Genomic DNA, 20,269 nt, shown 5'->3' on the forward strand with positions numbered 1-20,269 from the left:
CATAGATTCAGACAAAATAGATTTCAAGCCGCCAGACTGTCGGGGACACTAATGTGAAATCTAATTATGGATAACGAAGTTAAATAGCATGCTTTAGTCTGTTTCGAACTCAAAGTCTTGTGTTTTGGGAAACACTACGCACTGTAGCATATACAAAACGGAGGAAACATAGGCCTACACTTTTTTGTGTAGAACAATATGGCAAATTGACAAGGCTGTCAACCGTTTCTTTGAAGTACGAAATGGCAGTTTAATTTGTCAAAGCAATGATGAAGAAGGGACGATTCTGATGCAAGACGTAGTGAGTTGCATTAAAGTTATCGCTGTTCACTTTTAAAGCCCATAGCTCAAATTGGCAAATAAATTATACAATCATCTTATTATAATTTAACATGTTTGCATTTACAACAAACAACATCCATTGGGGGGCTAGATTCATGTGTGTAATTAAGGTACATTGGCGTAAACCACACGCATTTGTCAATCTTAGTTTTAAAGTGTTACGCACTTCAGTGATTTGATTGTAGGCTAATTGATGCAAACATATCAAAATTACGGTAATGGACTCTATCAGTCCCCCCCCCCCCCAAAAAAAAAAAAACACAAAAAAAAACACTAGAAAACTGATTTCTGAAAAACTACCCACCTTTCTTCCAGATACATAATTAGATGCTGACCACCGGGCCCGGTTTTCCCCGCCAGACCCGGTTGCATCCTCTTCGTCTCCTAGCAGCCCGGCGGATGCTGAATCCGAGTCTTCCCCTTCCTCCATATCATCTCCTTCCTCAACATCTATCGTCTTGAGACGCTTGGGTGCCCTCTCGTATTCCCCTTCTTCATATTCCTCAATGAGAGACATCGTCGATCGGTTTCAGTTCAAGACGTTAAATAAAAGGCTGCGCTGCAAAATGTAATCATCAAAATGCTCGGAGAAAGTTGCATGTGGTCTCCGAGAGGATGTCGAACCAGCTAACCAGAATACTGAAAGCTGTGCGCATTGACGGTATAATGTCACCCACCAATACGCCCCCTTGTGCGCGCACCTTTTCGCTCTTTTGTTCACATTGCATATTTAAAAGCCAAGGCGCACGTCAGGATTTTTTTTTATTGGACAATCTTTTGCTCGTCTTTTCGATACAGTTGTTGATTGGCTATAGATACGCATGAAAAGCGCTAAACAAGGTTACTGCACATCTGTGATTCAACTGATAAGATGATATGTTGTTTAATCTATTGATATGTTTGCTTTTACAAAGTATCTGTAAGATATATTAAAGCCAACAGAAGGGTTTAAAAGCTAGACTACAAAAATGCTAGATTTGGTCATGAGCAGCTTGCCACAGGAGTCTGATGTATTAAACTGCATTTTTACAACACGCATTGCTGTATACACACACACACGCATGCTGGCTATACACACACGCAACCTAAATAAAGTAGGCTAAGATACGGATGATATAATCTCGAGCAGCACATTCAGGTTACAGCACTGCAATTTCCTGAAAATTAAAGTTTGTTTAGGTCTGATTTCATCTAAAAAATAACGAAGCTATCTTTTAGCTTTTTAGCTGTCTCCAAAACATCGTTTTGGATCTAGTAAAAATCTCTTCAGGTCAGGAATTGAGAGATTCGGTGTATTTCTTTTCAGATAGCTTGTTCTGTTATCGTACTGTCTTATTTTCAATAGTGTGCAGTATTGTAATTGCATGTCTAAATGTATATGCAAATCAGCAAAGTACGTACCCTGACAATTGTTACTTGGATTTCATGTTCATGCTGTGCCTAGTGGAAACTGGAAAAGTCCATTTCCATGGCCATTTAAAATGCCAAAGGCTAGAAGAAAAGAACGTGATGTGTCAGAATAAAAGTTCAAACTCCTCGCTAACAACACATGCCACAATAAAATGGTTCAATTTGCAGTGCACATTCTGAGAAAAACGAAATCTTTGAATGGTAAGTGATTCACTTGTTCTCATACTGTTCATTGCATTTCAATTTGGCATTCTTTATTTTGACTATTCCTGCAAATGTGTTGTCCATTCCGTTTTTCTAGGTGCAAAGAGTTGTACCTAAAAGTTACAGTCAAAGAACATAGATTTTTTTACATTATGAAAATAATTGTTTTAAAACACAAGTTGGCCTTCAGCTGTGTAAAGTTCTGTGACAAATAATAATAATTTTAAAAAAAAATTGACGAGGAAAGATTCAGATACCAGTTGATTTTTGATTCATACAACCTTATTTGCTGACTCCTTACAAGTCTGTCTCCATTCACAGGATCCATGTTTGCCTTACATGGATCTGAAATGTCTTCCACATCCTTTAGTGATCTACAGGGATGACTTCAAAATCTGGTTTAATATTTCAAAATGTGAACCCTGCAATACGGCAGCTTTCTCCCAGAATGAGAACTGTCAGAGAAAGCGGAGCTCTGAAAGAAAGGGAGCTGTGAGATCCTGCTTGTGTAGCGAAGGTCGGCCGTATATCTCTGAGATGAAAAGACGAGGAAGGATAGATTTAATAATCTGAAGGTTAGAGACTGCTCATCTGACAACTCCCTCCTCATAATGGGCCCGGGAAGAAATGTGTCTGAATGGCCCCCAAACATGCTTACTACAAGGCCTTTGTTTCAATGTAGACTTTTTCATCCATGTCACTATGGCTGACAAGAGGTCACTTTTGTTCAAAGGCAGGTCTGCCTTCTTCCCTAGCATCACCAGAATTGTTTTATTCAACTTAACAGACTATGCATTCCTGCTCCCTCAACAGAGATACTGTACAAACAGCAACTTATGCCATCATCTCTAGTCATGTCCATTCTTTTTCACCAACCTACCCAACCATTCTGAATTCAATGTAAATGGCAGGAGGTGAATTGCAAATACGTGGTTTTAAGTTGCCCTTTGTAGAAATTTTTCTGAAACTTTATCAGTTTGTACCAATATGGGTTGCCTTTTGTGTAACATATTATAGGATTTAACATAAGCTTGTCTTGAATGTCTGTATTGGAATGTTTCAGATGGTATTCAGCTGAGCTTCAAGCTGCTGATTTTGAATGATACTATAAAGCTCAAAGGTTTGCTTTGCTTGATTGAACATAAGTTTCCCTGACAAAAGTGTAACTGATTTGTTGAAAGTTTAATGTATATATATTTTAGAAATCTTCTCAACATATTTCACCATCTTTCATAGTTCAGCAAAGTACTGTGCACTACATGGAAAGTTTGGGTCTGATTATTAAAACAAAACTGCAAAAGTTAAAGCTTTATTCCAGCCAAATTATTCACAATTGCTACCAGCTTCTGATTTAAGATGACAAAACAATCAAATTTTTCTAATCCAATCAAATCTAACATTCCACTCACTCTTTCACTTAAGATATCTATCTCTCTCTTTCACATACACCTCATCATTTATACATTTTTCAAGAAAGAAAAAAATGTGTTTCTACGGTAACTGCTGTGAGCTGGAAAATATTTTGTAGCAGCGCAAAGTTCAGGACACATGTTCCATTGTGAGCATCTAATCATAGAGCATGACTGACATAATCAAATAAGAAGAGATGGAAGCCAATGACGTGACAACGTCTGTAAGATGTCTCATCATCGTGTGTTGGAATTGTCAACACCTTTTTTTCAAGACTCATGGTTTTGTCAAGAAAGCCGAAATACTTTGTGGTTTGAGGGTAAAGTAGATCTAGTTCAGGTTTATTAAGATAACTACAGTATTGTTGTGTATATTACATTTACATGTATTCATTTGTGCATTTAGCTAATTTCATCCAAAGCTCATACAAATAGTGTATCTAGGATGTACAGGAGATAATCAAGGACCAAAAGTGCATAGTTCTAACAATATTTGGGTGCAAATAAGCACGAGGGGTTCATGTCAAACTGCACTGCCATGAAAAATGCAAGTGAAATCAATTCAAAATCTTAGAATCACTGAAAAAAAATTAAGAAAGGCCCATTCAGAGAGAGAGTGAAAGAGCAAGAAAGAGAAAGAGAGAAGTTTCATTGAAATTACTTTAAGTAATGGTGAAAGCTTGTGAACAGTTCAGGTAAACATAATTTCTACGTTTTTACTAGCGTTTCTGGCAATTTTATAGCTTATGGTTTTCTTGATTTGGGGATGTTTGTTTACTGTTGTTTTTTAGGCTCTCCAGATTCAAGATCTCATTTGATGCAGGAATATAATAGAAATGGTATGTTATTGTCAAAGTTATAGACACAGACTTTTGATAATGATTTTGCATTAGTGACAGATGGAGTATTTCTTCTGTTTTTGCACTGTACTGATAAACAGAACAATACAAATCTTACTGCCATTTGCTTTGCAAGATTCCTTGCAAGTTGCAAGGAAACTGCCAGACAGTTTCTGGGATGGAACAGACTTAGTCTTGCTTGCTAAAATTTTGAAGTGCAACCTCTGTGGGCATTTAATTTCTGTGATAGGTAATATGAGATGGCCGGTTAGAGTCACCTTCTGAACCTCTGACGTCCAAACCTTTTAATGGGAAATGGTATACCCAAATGACTCAGGAATTTTGAACTGAATGGATTTCCTACATTCAGTGTTTTCATTCAATTCAATTAAATCATATTTGCACCTGAAGGTCTTTACACAGGAATGCAAGCCCATATTTTGCCTGTCCGGTAAAGTCCCCATTGTGAAGACCCCACTTAATGTGTAGACCCCACTTAATGACAATCACAAGATGAGACAATGAATATGGAGAAGCTCTAGATACCAGGCCGAAGAACCTTTGGGAGTCGATTATGACAGAAGGAGAAGGCATTGGCGCGTGAGATTACATCTTTTGGGATGTCCATCTCCCAAAGAAATGCTCATCTCACCCACCTTTGGGGTGATTATTATACACAGCCCCGTTGTGGAAATAGAATAAAGAAAAACCTTGCTGTTTCCCTTCCCATTTCTGCTGTACTGTACCTCAACTCTAGATCACGTCAACCAACTGGTTCACTTTAATTCGCTCCCTATACCATTTGGAAAAAAAAGTTTTCTGGTAACAGGTTACCTAATCATGTCTCCATACTTCAGGTTACATTCTCAACAGAACAATGTTCTGGTAAATGTACTAGGTCACACACACGTCCTGGTATGAATGAAGAGCTCTTGAACTTGTTGACTGTACATGAATATATGACCCAGGCCATTGTGAATTAATCATCAAGGTTTGACAAATTAAAACCCAAATTACAAAAAAGCTCTTCATGCAAAAACATTCTATATTTATCCCTCAGCATTTTAAGGGTTATCTGAATAGAATTGCACCATGGAAAACAGTTTTTTTTTTTTTCGAACATACTTGCTCTGCCTCATGATAAAAAGGGTTGCTAATGGCAATTACAGACTATAGAATGTGAAAACAAACTAGCCACAAATCAGCCAGCAATCATTTACGATCCAAAAAGCTTGCTATGCTTGGCTGGGATTTTTTGACAGCCTCGAGTAATCAATAGACGCCTAAAGGGGCCAGGCTTGAATATGAATCAACGTCCGTACATTCCCAAGCGGCATACCATAAAAGATAATGTACACCCGGAGAGCTGGCTGCCTAAGTGGCCACTGTATCTTCTCAATTCCTCACATTATTCCTATGCATTTTAATATTCATAAACCATACCCCGTTCCTTCTGTAAGTGCCTAAATGTATATTTACAGCCTTTTGGCACTGTATCACAGCTGGCTTTGTTCTTCAGTGGTCGGGTAAATAAGTCTCCTGTTGGTTGATCCAGACAGAGAGGATGCATGGACGCCCCCGGTGAGGCAAGGGATTATGGGAGCTGCGGTGTTGTGAAGTGTGTTCTGGATTTTTTTAATAGCTCTTCCTTTTCCCTTTGGCTCTAGCACCTCGGTGGCTTTAACTGATGGCCCTGAGTGGTCTTCCGCCCAGCAGGGAGCAACAGCTATTGTGGGAGGGACACCAGGGAGGGAGGACTGCTGGATATTTGCCCATACGCACACAGGCACAGATTGCAAACGTGCACATTTACACATATGGTAGACAATAGTCTTGTCACAGTCTCACATTCTGTATACAATATAGACTTATCACAGGCTCCAAGCTGATACATTTCACAAGTCCTCATAAACATGAACCGAGAGCACATAAGAAAACTAATCTTGGATCCATAAATCCCTAATCCAAACAACTGTAGGAAAACTTGCATGCATGCACACGCACGCACACCACACACTGGGGTTGTCGGCTTAGGAGACTTGCACCTAGTTCCTTAGTAATCAGAGTACTGCGCTGTAGCACACTGCATACATCACACCCAAATGAGCTACCCAATTACGTGCAAGAGGGACAAAAAAAAAAGCCTGCCGCCTCATTTACATGTACAGCTGGGCTAGTGAGATCAAACTGATTTTCCATGTATCTTTGTACGCAACAGTGGCTCAGCCTTGAATCCCAAAGCAAGAGAGAAAGTTCAACTCTGAGTCCATCTATTTGTCGCTCTCATCGTCTGTTCTCTACGGCGTCTCCCTCTACTCTCTTTTTCCATGGGCCACCGCATTGCAGTTCACTAGCTGTCCTTTTTTCCCTGTATAAATTTTTCCCCCCATTTGATACACTGCATAATTGGAGGGTGGTGAGGTAGAAAAGAGGAAGAGAAAGAGATGGAGGTAGCAGGAGACAAAGTGGGGGCAAGGGAGGAGACAGCTGCAGGTATTGATCAGGCTGCATTTGTCATAAAGGGTGTTAATGGCAGAGCTCGCGAGAGTGGAGGTGTGGAGTTGCGCCCGTCGGAGCAGAAACACATCAAGCAGCGTCCGCTAAATGATGCCATATGCCAGGCTCTCTGATGCTCTCCCCTGAGGTAGCATGGGCCTAACCCTCGCCTCCTCAAGTTGGCAAACCAGTCGGATTCCTCACGCTTGAATCCTTACTGTCTGAATCAATCGGGCCCAGACAATGCAGGGATTTGGATATCGATAAGCAACATGTCAATATTGAAGTTTACAACCTCTCACATGTGACTGATTGAGCCATGTGTGGTTTGGTAAGCAAAACCTGGGATACAGCTACAAATAACGTATCATTTAATGGCGAGGTTTGAACTTTTTCCTGGTTGAAATAAAAGAAGTAAATGAAAGATTCTTTCAATTTCGCAAAGGAAAAAATATTTGTTTTGTAAAGATCTGTTCACTTCATAATCACAGAAACCTTACTGCTTCAACTTCTTAAAGTAACTAATTCAAAGTCTAGGCTAAATGTTCAGTGATTAAAAAAAGAGTTCTAATCTAAACACATTCTCTAATGAAAACACTATAGTGCAGAGAATAGCAAAACAATGGTGAGCAGAATATGTTCAAATGAAAAGCAGAAGTGAAATTAGTGCTTGGTGGTTTTTCAAGTGCGTACTGAGAGACATTTCCCTATATTATCTCTGACTGACGTGTTGCAGTTCTCACCCCAATTAGCCTTTCTGTTGGTCAAGCTTAGCACGACAGGGGTGGCAAGATTGGAATTGAAAATGTCTTAGGGACCTACAGACTCTTTTGTGGTCGTTTTAACGTCCATCTCTTCTCATGAAGGTAAATCTGAATTTACTTACAGCCGACGGATGTGTCTATCCAAACATTTTAAAACGACAACCTCACTTTGTACATTAAAAAAGAACCTTTCTCCAGTGCTCTGTTGTATCGCAGACATCCAACCTTGTATTCTTTTGCAGCTATGCTTGTTTGTATGTCTTGAGGGAAGCTTAAACATTAAAGTTATAGGCTCCACCTCATGACCTTGTGTTGTTGGACTAACAGACTTGGTGACTCGACAGTATCGCGACTCGACTCGCAAGTATGACTTGACAGGCGTACCTTTGAGCAACTTCAAAAGGCCCCTTTCAACTCTGGAAATGAAGAATAATGTTTTGGACGTTCGTTCACCGGTAACAGTATCACATTCTTTGCCATGTTTTTGCATTATGCAACAGCTCCCTCCATCTGGCATCTCCCCTGGTGCGTTAGTCCCTAAATTGAGACAGTCTGAGTCACTGAGGGAGGTGGCATGATGCCCCTGGCAGCCACACCTTCCTCAATAGATTTTTTGTTTTAGTTTCTCGTGGCCCTTGCCAAGCCCGTTCTGCCCCACAGTTTGGGAAAAAAAGTGGCAGCATTATCATCCGCGAGGGAATGAGGGCGAACTGAAGGGCGTCCACTTCTGTGAGATCCGCTAAAGTGGTGGGAATCCTTCCTCCCACCGGCAAGACATCCCGACTGCCTTTTTGATACGCCTGTTTGGATGTTAAAAAGGAACAGAGGCAGAGTGCTTTGAGTTGGGGGGAACGCTAAAACCTGAATAACAGACTGTGTGTATTTGGGACTTGCTCGGCATAAGCTGTCGTAAGCGCTGACAGTGTTAGCAGGGGCTTTTGGACCCCCCCCCCACACCAGAAAAAAGCGTTGGCAACCTCGTGGAGAGTGGCGTCGTGGGAGGCGGAGATAGGGAGCAGCCAAATTGCTCTGCCCAGAGGAAGCAGAAGCTGCCCTGGAACATGGTTGGAGAGAAGACGAATGAGCTCTCCGTCTCCAGCTCCCCAGCTGAGACCGGAGGGGTGTCATTACAAAGCCATTTAGACGAATGAACCTGCAATCATTTCCCATTTCCAGGAGCTTTATAATTCAATTACACGTATTTATTGATTACCCCGTGACATTTAGCGCTACTCTGAGAGAGGGGGACCCTGAGCCATATTTACAATCAGGAGTTTAGAGACCCCCTATGAATCTTCTGGAAAACCAGAAGATGCTTTAAAGTTAAATATTTTAATATTCTTCTACCATTTAGCAGGGATCTCAAATGAGATGAACTGCTTGACTGCATGGACTACCTATGAAAGACTGGGTGGCTGGGGATGTGCATCGATTCTGCTCTCATCCCTGTGGAGGGATGCTCAGCGAGAGTGGAGGCCGTTGAAGGAGGAGGTGAAAGAGAGGTTGGAGGACGGTGAAGGGTGGCCTGTGGGGGTGGAGAGAAGTGGGAGAAGAGAGCCAAAAGGACACACCCTGCACCCCCTGAATGTTCTCCGAATATCAGGCTCAGTCCTTTCAAAATTCAAGAGAAACACGTTCAATCTTATCAGCCCCAAAAATCCATGTTTACGCCCATTGATAGAAAGCCAATAAATAGTCAATTATCTGGATGATTTTTTATTAATACACCAGTAGCTTTTATATTGAGCCTTTCAACAGCCTTTCCGTTTAAGAGAAATGACAAAGTGACTAACCCACTCAACAATATTCATTGAGTCTTTCTTCTGTTATCACTTCCAGGCCAAAGCTTATGGTCAAAGGAGCTAAGACATACGTCTCTAAAACAATCATTGCTTCTGGTCTTGCAATAACATACAAGCCCGAAATGGAAGAGTATTAAAGATTTATAGTGCAATAAATACACCACCACTGGCCACTATCCACTGCCTTGAACAACACATACAACAGCACAGCGGAGCAGCATCAATGGGAATGGATTTGTGGGGTGGAAGACTTTAAATGTCATTGCTGAATACATTTGAATAATGTATTAATTATTACCAAAAGCACCTTGAACCCCTGTTGTTATGGCCAACCAAGGTGGTCTGCATTAGACAGAAGCAACAGTTTTGGACACAGTGGGATAACAGGAATTTGATGAAGCCTTCATTCAAACACAGCTCTGGCGAAAAAGCTCCATATCATATTGTGCCTCAAGCTGTTTGTGTGGGTTTGTAAGGGCTTGATCACCTGCACTTGTGGTGGTTGGCTGGATTGTATTGGTTCTACTTAAATAAATCCTGTGAAGTCCAACTGTATTAGAATGGCCAAAGTTGAGAGACTAGCCTATGACAAACAATGTTTGTCTATTATCCATTTGAAATTGTGTATGTTTGCATTATATGGGCCACTCTACATACACCTCAACATCCTACCTGAAAAATGTGTAACTTCATAAACTGTCTTTTACCTTCAGGACAAAATCTTTAATTAAGTCAATTAGTTGTTTATCCATCTTTAGCTTCCTGGGGACTATATAGTAGCTCCAGGAGAACCTTTGTTTGAGGTTCAACTCGCTTATCAATTAAAGTTAGAGCCGGTAATCCACCCCCTGATGGAACGTGGGCAGACTGCAGGAGAACAATGTAGAATGCGTCTAGCAGTTAGCATTGCCCCTTAGATGACTCACTCAAGTCCCAACTCTGGTGGAAAACCTAGTCAATTTTTTTTCATGACTCACCGCATACTTTTGAATGTTTCTGTGGTTGTTGTACAACCACAGAAACAGCAATAGTAGAGCCTTGTTCAAAACCCTCTATCTGAAATTCTCATGAATGTCTTCTCCTTGTACGATTGCTAGAAAACAGAAACAAGATTATCAAAATTCTGCAGGCAACTCCAGGACTTCCACAGATATCAGACATTTTACAAGGATACAAGGATCAAAGATTAAATGAAGGAATCAAAAGTTACAAGTTAAGTGTACAATCAACAGAAAGGGCCACTTCTCTTTTGCCATTAGTGTTTCTCTTTTTCGTCCATAGAAGCAACCAGTCAAAAGATGGAGTTCTAGGACAAAAATAGCTCAATTGCTTTGAAGAGAATGTTCTAAAAGTGGTACAATACCACACAAACACAGACATACACATGGATTGGACCAATTAATTACTCAAATCTAGTGTCACACGGAAAAGGTTTGTCTCTAACTTCCTCCAAGACATCGTGCAACCTCCACCCCCCCCTGCAGACCAGAACTTCTGCCAGAAGGTCAAGTGCATTAGGTAGTTGACATTTTGCCTTTGGCTAATGAGGTTATTAAAAGATAGGAGCGAGTCTCTTTGGATTATGATCAAACATCTGAAAAAGGAGGGGCAAAGGGGGTGGGGGGTAAGGGGTGTCTGCTGAACAGCTGCAAACCTTCTTGGTCAAATGTCTGCTTGACTAAATGGTCCCCAGTCTTCGCTTGCCAACAGCTGTTCTAGCAAACTGGTGAGTCCGATCCCCCTCCACACACACACACAAACACACTCCAAAAAAGATTTCATTTTGCGATCAAGTAAAAAAAAGGAGCTTTACGACCAACAATAGACCAAGCGTGAAGAAGTGGAGGCTGGAACGGGGAGGGGCTCATCAACAGACGGCATACAGACAGGCAATCATGTTTTATGACCATCTCTTCCCATTTTCCTCTCATTTGTTTAATCTCGTTGACCTTGTACAGGTAGCAAATGTGACAGAACTAAGAATAAATGCTTCATTGCAAAAACATTATGTTTGGCCAAAAAAAAGAAAACCCATAGCTGGAATGTGAGACTATTTATAATTATGAACATAAAATGTTTGAAGAGCAACATTGCCATCTATTGACCAACTAGTCACCATGAACAACATGCAAGACTAAAATCTTTATTTACTTTACATTGAAAATGTATTGAGACTGTGCTTGGTTTATATATAATCTCACCAAGGTAAATATATGCATTGCTAACAAAACACACAACAGATAAATGGCATTCAAAACTGGCTTCACATGCTACGAACTGGTAAAATATGCATTGAGTCAAATTCTAAATGAAATGTATTTCAAATCATACAACACAATGTTATGACAACTCTGTAAATGACTTGTTTATAGAAAACTATCTTGAACAGAAAAAAGTGCAGAAACGTAGTCATCTCTCTTCTCTTTGTGCTTTCATTCATACAGGGACTCCTGGAGGTGGAGTGACTGAAATAGATGGTGTGAAGAGGGAACTCACCTTTGCTTTTCAGGTGAAGCTATAGACTGTGAATGGCTGGGATTTAAATAAAATATTTACTTAAAAACTTTGCTACAAGTTTTAAAAGGTGGAAGTTCAGTTTGCAGCATGCAAATCCCTCAGGACCCAGCTTCATGATTTCTTCATACGTTTCCAAAATTCATTAGAACTTAAATAGGCTTGGATTTAAAATGTCAAAATACTGCATAATTGATAACTGCCAGTAGAAAAATATTTGGGGGCAAAAAAATATTCCTCTGAAGGAACTACATTTTACATGTAGTCAACTAGCATTTTAAGTGTGTATGAAGTTTAAGTAGGTAAGCAGTTTATTTTCCTTTCCTCTTGCTCTATATCCTTGCATCAAGCATTATAGATTAATTAGGGTAGTACCGCATACTGTCTCTACAAGACAAACACAACAAACACTTTGCTGGGGCACAGCAGAATGGGAGTCCCATTTCAAAACCATTGGGAACATTCAAGCACATTAAGTAGCTGCTTATTTGCACTGTGAATGCCAAACTGCAGACGTTTCAAAGGTGAGGTAAGGAACATAGAAACAAACTATCAGATTTCCACTCACCTTCTTCGAGAGGACCCAGACCTGGACCTGCCCTCAGAGCCCGACCTGAAGGAACATAGTCTTTGTAGTAATTTCAAAGTGAACGACATAATGCATGTACTGTTTGCACAAAATGTTATTTACATTAACAATGTTGATGTAAATGTTTAAAACAATTGGAGTAAAAAACATTTTAAAAGAAAACGTAACTCATGTTTATGTTATATTTACATTTAATCATTTAGCAGACGCTCTTATCCAGAGCGACTTACAGTAAGTACAGGGACATTCCCCCGAGGCAAGTAGGGTGAAGTGCCTTGCCCAAGGACACAATGTCATTTCGCACGGCCAGGAATCGAACCAGCAACCTTCTGATTACTAGCCCGATTCCCTAACCGCTCAGCCACCTGACTCCATTATATGAATATTAAGAAGCTTAAAGTTTCTAGTGGTTTAAATGCTCCCCTGATTAAAACATAGAACATTCAACAGTTTATGGCTTTGAGAGGAAGGTACTTAATAGATTGAATTAATTGAGAATCATGATGCAATATAATTGTAAAGCCATGAATCAAAACAGATTTTAAATTGTGAGACTGGTAAAGCTTTGCTTCCAATCCTTACAGTTGTTTGTTACAGTTAAGACACATTAATGAATGTATAATTAATGAGTTTTGTTATATTGGCATATGAATAAGTATAGTTTATTATCAGAGAGTATCATCATTCAGCAATGAAATCCTTTTTACAGCTTCATCCCTATGCTCATTGTAATTGAACAATTTACCAGCTTACATGCAGGAAAAATCATTATCTTTTTAAACAGTTTATGGAAGTTTACTTATATAGCCTATGCCTCGATTCACATCCCAAGCACAGGCACAACAAGATTCTCCCCTGCTTCTATCATGGGATAGTGACATAACGGTTGACCTCGTTTCGGACCTTGATCGAGATCTGAAAAAAAGAAACAATAATACTAATTATATATATATATATATATATATATATATATATATATATATATATATATATATATATATGTGTGTATATATATAAAAAACTTTTGTTATACCTCACTGAAGTACATCAACAATTACAAATGATGTACTAAATACACTATTTAAACTGTAGACACGTATACATAGTGTGACGCCACGAGAGGCTACACAGCCCTCAGCGGGACAGCTCAAAATAGTGCGAGGACACCGGGGTCGACAAAAACAAGGGGTTTATTAAAGATCCTCAGAATTAACAAAAAACTTCAAAATCTTACATAGGATTCCAAAAAACGTAAACGGCGCCTCTTCTAGGCGCAGGACTCCTTCTCTTCACCAAACCCCACTCTGCCCACCTAACTGTGGCTCTCCCTCTTTAACCCAACCCTTTAGGTCATCAGGGTCTGATCAGTTTCAGGTGTGCGGGAATGCTCCGTTTTTAGGGAGGGATGGAGGTCCCGGCTCCCCCAGCAGAGGGAGCCACAGCTGCTCAGGGCTGCAGCCACCTCCGGGGAATGTAGCACCCCTCCAGGACCCAGCCTCTCGTGACGTCACAATAGATTGTTGACTATATAGACACATATAGGTATTTTTTATGCTTGATTTACCCTCCTGCGATACCTTGAACATGAGTGGCGGCCAGAGAAAGATCTTAACCTGCACCATGAATTTATCCCAGCCGTCAGCAGCGTGCTTTACATTCTGAAAGGTTGAAACCATTGCCTTTATTCCATTCTCAACGTTGACAATTACAACGTTGCCATCCGTTGAATGAGCACTTCATGATAGTCAAATTAATCCCAGTCTAATAGCTCGACATAAATCGTCATGGAGTTTTTTACTGTTGTACATGAACATGGATGGCCCACCAACGTACCCCTACGGCACCTTACCTCCTGCCCCTCCTCCGGCTGCGAGAGCGTGAGTACCTTCTGCCGCGTGACATAGAGTGGGACCTGGACCTGAACAACCATGAAAATGGGGGTTGGGGGTGGGTAACAAGGAAGAGAGAAGGAAAGTTCAGAGTGTGCTCAAATGAATGTCACACAACACGTACACTTCCTCAAATCTGCCTCTGTTTCTGACCCTGCCACTGACAACAGTCAGCCCTGTTCTCACTGGCTCTAATCAACTATGGAGAAAGACGGGGGATGGTCGCTACATTAGAGTTAGCATTACGCATGTTATAGTAGTAGGAATCCGTACAGGCCTACAGACAAAGCTGCTGATGAAGCTATCGTACACTACATTTGAGAAATGTAAAATTTAAAAAGTACCCATTAATAGGTACTGGAAATAAACCTTGCAAGTTTGCAGGTCGACCCTCTTTGGACCAAAGTTTAGTAAATCTAGTCGATCTAGGAGTATCTATCAGCCGACCTCTGCATCTAGTCGTGTTCTTCGCTTTCTAACGATGATCGTGCTGACAGCCAAATAGCTTGATTGAGACTTGATAGATTGAGACTTGATAGATGCGCCGTGGACAGGGACCACGGTGCATCGGGTTGCTCCTCTTTGCAAAACCATATGCTCAAATTGGTGGTCAAATTTACTTCGATGGGCAATCATCTGGCTGTGAGGAGTTTACTGTCAGCTTGTGCTGCCTTCGGGTCACAATGACCCGAAGTTTAACAACGACCCATCGTTGTGCTGCGACAACTTTACCCAATACAAAAACAAATAAAAAGCATTTTATTTTAACCTTCGCACTGTTGGGGGTGTGAGACAGCCCGACGGTTAAAAGAACACTTTATTTTTGTATGAGGTAAAGTTGTCGCAACACGTGGGGGGGGGTCACAATGACTGAAGGGTCACAATGACCCGAAGATAACACAAGGGTTAAGACATTTTTAGGAGATGGAGCTACAAGTGGCTGGAACTTGAGGAGGTCTGGGTGATCAACCATTTTTTTGAATTTGCTAGATGCCTCATTAAATCTTTAAGGATCATGACACTCTTAATCAAACGATGACACATGAAAATGTTTTGACCTGGTGAATTGTTAAAGCTGTACCACATTTCTGATAAATATTTATTGAACAAAGGGGTTAAAAGAGTCAGAGAGACAGAAGGAACAACATCAAGAAAAAAACAATTATCAGGACGACTGATGAATTGTTAAAATCTTTACCACAATTTGAAACTGATTTTGTATTTATTTTTAAACAATGACAAAAGCTGAAGAAAAAACTAAAAGCGTTCTGCTCATGGCACCAACTGGGCTTACCTGCTGTGCCTGCGTCGACTGTAGCGATGGCAGTCGTAGGCATAGTGCCCTTTCTCACCACACTCGTAGCACTTGTCGCTTGGGTCAAAGGGCTGGTGAGTGGGTGGCTGGTCATAGCGGGAGCGACGCGACATTCCAGTGGACAATCCAACGCGTACTCTAGATCCACACATTTCCCTGGACAGACATTGCACTACATCCTCATATAGGGCCCTATCTTGCACCCAGTGCAATAGACTTTTCGTATTTTTGACCGGAAATACGCAATCGTCGTGGAAATCTTCTTCCTCTCCACCGACTATAATGCTTTAGTAAGGTAGTCTATATTAGTGATGGGAAGTTTGGATGATTTTACTGACTCGGTTCTTTGAATCTCGTTCAGTAAAATGAACAAATCTTTTTTCGAGTCATTTGATCATTTCAACGGGCGGAGGGGGGGTGGGAGTTGTTGCTCAACACTTTATAGCCAATTCCCTGGCTAAATACATCCACTGCAAACATTTATCATATTCTCATGTAGGCCTATATGTTAGTGCATGTAAACCAGAAGATACTATTTTAAAAGAAATTCCTGCATTAAAGGGGTGATTGACTGTTTTTTTGGGGGTATTTCACACTGTTCCTTAAGGTCTCCGAATAGGGTATGTAACATTGGTTGGGCTGAAAATGGCCCGGGTGCTGTTCTATGCCCCCTGATACTTCCAGTGAATTTGTCCCGGGAAAAAACGCAAGGTTTTCTCCTTTTATGGTATGCTCATGAATATATAGATCAGCTGCGCGCTGATTGGTTGGTCTACAACGAGTAAAGCTGCGGAGCAAAGATGCAACACGGCCAACACTCACTGAAACATCGAAGGTGGAGACTTTAAATAAAAACGTACAAATAAATCTATTGTGTCTACACAACACTGTTTTCAACAGATTGACTAGATATCATTTGAAATGGTTACGTTAGTTGTTTCCACTTCTGTTGTCGAAGCAAACAGGATCGCCTTAGGTGGGTAACGTTAGCACTACAGCTTAGCAAACAAACCATCGTGATTCAACTCAGCTTCAATTAGCTCTAGCTATCTTGCTGAAAAATAGATCTGGACAAACATGCATCTTGAATTGTAGATTTACATGACAACACGGGTTATTTATTTGAATGAAACGGTCGGAAAAGGTCGGAACAGTAACAGCTTCATAGCAAATCCTGCTTTACATTGTCCCAGGTTTTCAAAACTGTCCTCTGTGAAATGGTTCAAGCAAATGTGTAAGCTAATTGAGGGCCGAACTGCACAGGGATCTTCTCATAGACAAACATCACAGCCCGTCAAGTGTTTGGTTCCTTGGGAAGACTCTGAAAAGTGTCAGCATTCCCTGTACAGGCTGGAACACTGCATCTATGACCATAGTCCATTTTCAATATCCTTGAAAAACGTTCTTCTTTGTAATTCCGTGGAAGTACACAGAGCAGCGTGCAGCAAATTTGGGGGTGTGACAAAGGTACAGACAAGAGCCAAAAAAGGTTTTTCCAAACCGACCGTTTTACAGCAAAAATTATTGTGATATTTGCATAGGAAAGATGTGTCAATGGACTTTGAGGTTCACTGTATGTCCATTTTACCCACTGAACTGTCGTTATTCAACTTTGACAAGGTTAATTTGGTTCTGCAATCAATGACCCCTTTAAAATAATGCATCATGACAGTTTGTATGATTTGAAATGGTCATTTCATTTAATTATCGAGGCAAATTACACTGCACTGAACTGTAAGTAAAATACAAAAAAGTTAAAATAACAAAACCTGTAATTATTACTTTTGAACGAATATCATTCACATCTTACTAAACCCAGTCACGCGAAAGTGAACCAGGTAAACAAATCCTTCCTGGTGAGGCCAGGGTCTTCTTCCTGTGAAGCTGCGTTACATTTTTTTGATTCATTGTATGGCTGTGTTACATTTCTTTCATGTCAATGATTACAAAGATTTTCATGAGAGATCTCTATGTACCGTATTTCTTCGAATAAACGCTGCACCAAAAATTAACGTTATTTAATAAACGCCGCAGCATTTATTCGAGGAAATACGGTATATGTTAACTTGATTTGTAACAATTGTGCCAATTTCCTCCCACGCCCGTTTAACTGAAGCTAATTTGGGTGGGTTTCATCTCCCATCCCCATACAGTGTCACTTCCCTATCTTTTACGGCCCTGACGAGAACGTCAGTCTCCTCGGCTGTGAACCGCTCCTGGCGTGCACCTGGCAAATCCGCCATTATAATAGCAATCCGCCATGGAACAAGCGCGCCTGCTCTTATAGGGAATGTGAGATGACGCTCTGAGTGGTTTACTGCATATTACGCCTAAACCACACCTATGAGTAATGTAGCTACCTCAGACTAACCCATTTTAGATTTGCGTGGGGCGCAAGAGTCATTTATCCCGCCGTTATAATAGCAACAGTGCCGGAGTCCCGCCCACAAAGTTACTTGCGTTTTTCGTTTGATACTTGCGTTTCAGATTGTTAAAGATCCTGTAAAGTAAATTCCATGTTTTGCTTCTAAGTACATTATACGTGTGAAATGAGTTCCTGAAAGCATGTGCAAAGCGCTAAGACTTTGTCACACTGAAATGTGGAGTTAAACCGAAGAACAGTTTCTCTTCCATTTTCAGATCAGGTTTTAATGGGCGGAGCCAACAAATGCCCTATCTACGTCATTTCGCCCTATCTACGCCATTTCGCCCTATCTACGCCAGATCACTGAATGGCTCCTCCTGCTGTACTGTTATTGTAGCCTACATCAGCTAGCTTCAGGATGTCTCCCACCACCCACAACTGCATCTTCCCTGGATGCAAGAAATCCAGCTGCGCTGCAACGCCATTTAAGTTCCCTATTGATAATGAAAGGAAAGATTTTGTGAAGAGCCACGCTCATGGAAAGCTTCGGATAAACTCCAACAGCCGCCTCTGCACTGCTGCACTGACCATTTCACGGCGGACAGTTTTAACATGGACCAGACAGACGGGGATCACCAACACACGGCTTCTCTTGCAGCGCGGAGCCGTACCGAGCATCGCCCCTCCGGCCGTTCATTCTCCGGTCGCACCTGGACCATCCACCGCCGCCAGCAGTTCATCACTCAGTTCTGTGTGCTTGTTATAATTATACTAGATACCTTTTCCAGAGGTATCTCTGCTATGAGTTAGTGCAAACCGCTAAATTGATATTAGGCTACTCGGTGTAGAATGATGGTATTTTGGTGATATGGTAGCTAATGTGTTAGAAGTAGCCTAGTTGGAGAGCTCACTGTCTGCTGTCTCTGGTGTCCATTTTTACTGTTACAGCTCAGGGGAACATTTCATTTATATGCATCTGTATGTTTCACTCATTGAACAAATAAATTCTAATTCTATACGGTTTTGTTCGGCTTGACTTAGCGTCCATTATCTGGGTCGGAGGTAGGCACTAGGCAGCGAGGGGCGGAGCTTCAGCTCCTTCAGGCGACACGCCCCCCCAGTCTCAAGCAGAGAAGACTGCTGATTTTTTCACGATTTCAAAGCCTAATTTAACATACTTGTCGGTGTTATTTTTTCATTCGAATTTGGACGGGTAATTAATAACACATTATTCTGTGGTGTGGCGAACTTAAAACTCGTTTCCAGCTCCACTTTACAGGATCTTTAAAATAGGGCCCATAGAGTCCATGGCGCAGTGATGCTTCCAGCTCAAAATGCAAACATCTATGCGCACTTGTCACTCTTCTCAGGATTCCGTAGTGTCCGAACGCCCGCTCCAGTTCTCCTTTGCCTGCACCAGTGCCAAGGTTCCCTACACTTACTTTGGTTTCTGCAAAGAAGAGATGATCGGTTTCACTGTTTGTGAATGATGTTGGAGGCCTTTGAACACAACTTTAAACTGGCACCTCACCAAGTAACTGAGCTAACTGAACATGAAGAGAATACATCAAATGCTGTCTCTGCTAAATATCAATGTGTATAAAATGTGTAGCCTACATAGACACATTGATATTTCACAGTAGGCTACTGTTTCTGACACACTGTGTGCGTGCGCTCCAAGTGTCGGTCCCTGCACGCATGTGTTGTGCTGTTAGACCAGTGGTTCTCAACCCAGGGCCCTGTTCCATAAAGCGAGTTTACCGAATAAGCCAGGCTTATGTCAGTTGGTCGGACTCATTTCCAGCTCATTCGGTTCCATAAAGCCAGCTCAACTTAGTTCAAACTCAATGGCAATTTATGCTGCGAAACGAACCTTGTCCGGGGCAGGCTAACTGTCAGGTTTAGCGCGTAGGCTACATAGGCTACATTTATAGAAAATCAACTAAACATTTTATACATTTAACAATGATGAACAATGATACTTATATGATCCTGGTAGTTTGTGATATCAAATGTTTAGGCTGATGCTACATATATCTCAATCTAAATTATCCCAGTATAATTATCATAGCTACATAATAGTTAACAGTAGCCTACAATTGCAAAACGAACCTAAATCCATACATCTATATATCCTTCATTTTCCCAACACAAAAACCATGTTAAAAAGTTACTGGATAATGCATTGGTTAATATTATTTATTTAAAACAATGTCAAAAGAGTCCATCTAAATGTGTTTAGAGGGTGTCTGTTTATCAATGAAGTAAAGGTCTATAAAAAAAGGACCTCGACCTACGTAGCCTATCGTCAGAGCCACAACGGAGAGCCTG

The 20,269-nt window shown here is 41.0% G+C and overlaps 1 protein-coding gene and 1 pseudogene across 1 annotated transcript in view; both read right to left on the reverse strand.

Moving 5' to 3' along the window:
- LOC134008710 (heterogeneous nuclear ribonucleoprotein L-like) overlaps positions 1 to 1,020 on the reverse strand; it is a 56,912-nt gene extending 55,892 nt beyond the window's left edge. The window contains exon 1 of the mRNA XM_062448213.1: positions 647 to 1,020. Coding sequence (XP_062304197.1) covers positions 647 to 859 — 213 coding nt within the window. The 5' untranslated portion in view covers positions 860 to 1,020. The remainder of the gene's footprint in view (positions 1 to 646) is intronic.
- An 11,995-nt stretch (positions 1,021 to 13,015) lies between these two features.
- LOC134009147 (serine/arginine-rich splicing factor 7-like) lies at positions 13,016 to 19,493 on the reverse strand (annotated as a pseudogene).
- Positions 19,494 to 20,269: the final 776 nt, after the last annotated feature.

Source organism: Osmerus eperlanus, chromosome 22, assembly GCF_963692335.1.
Source record: "Osmerus eperlanus chromosome 22, fOsmEpe2.1, whole genome shotgun sequence".
Taxonomy (NCBI): domain Eukaryota; kingdom Metazoa; phylum Chordata; class Actinopteri; order Osmeriformes; family Osmeridae; genus Osmerus; species Osmerus eperlanus.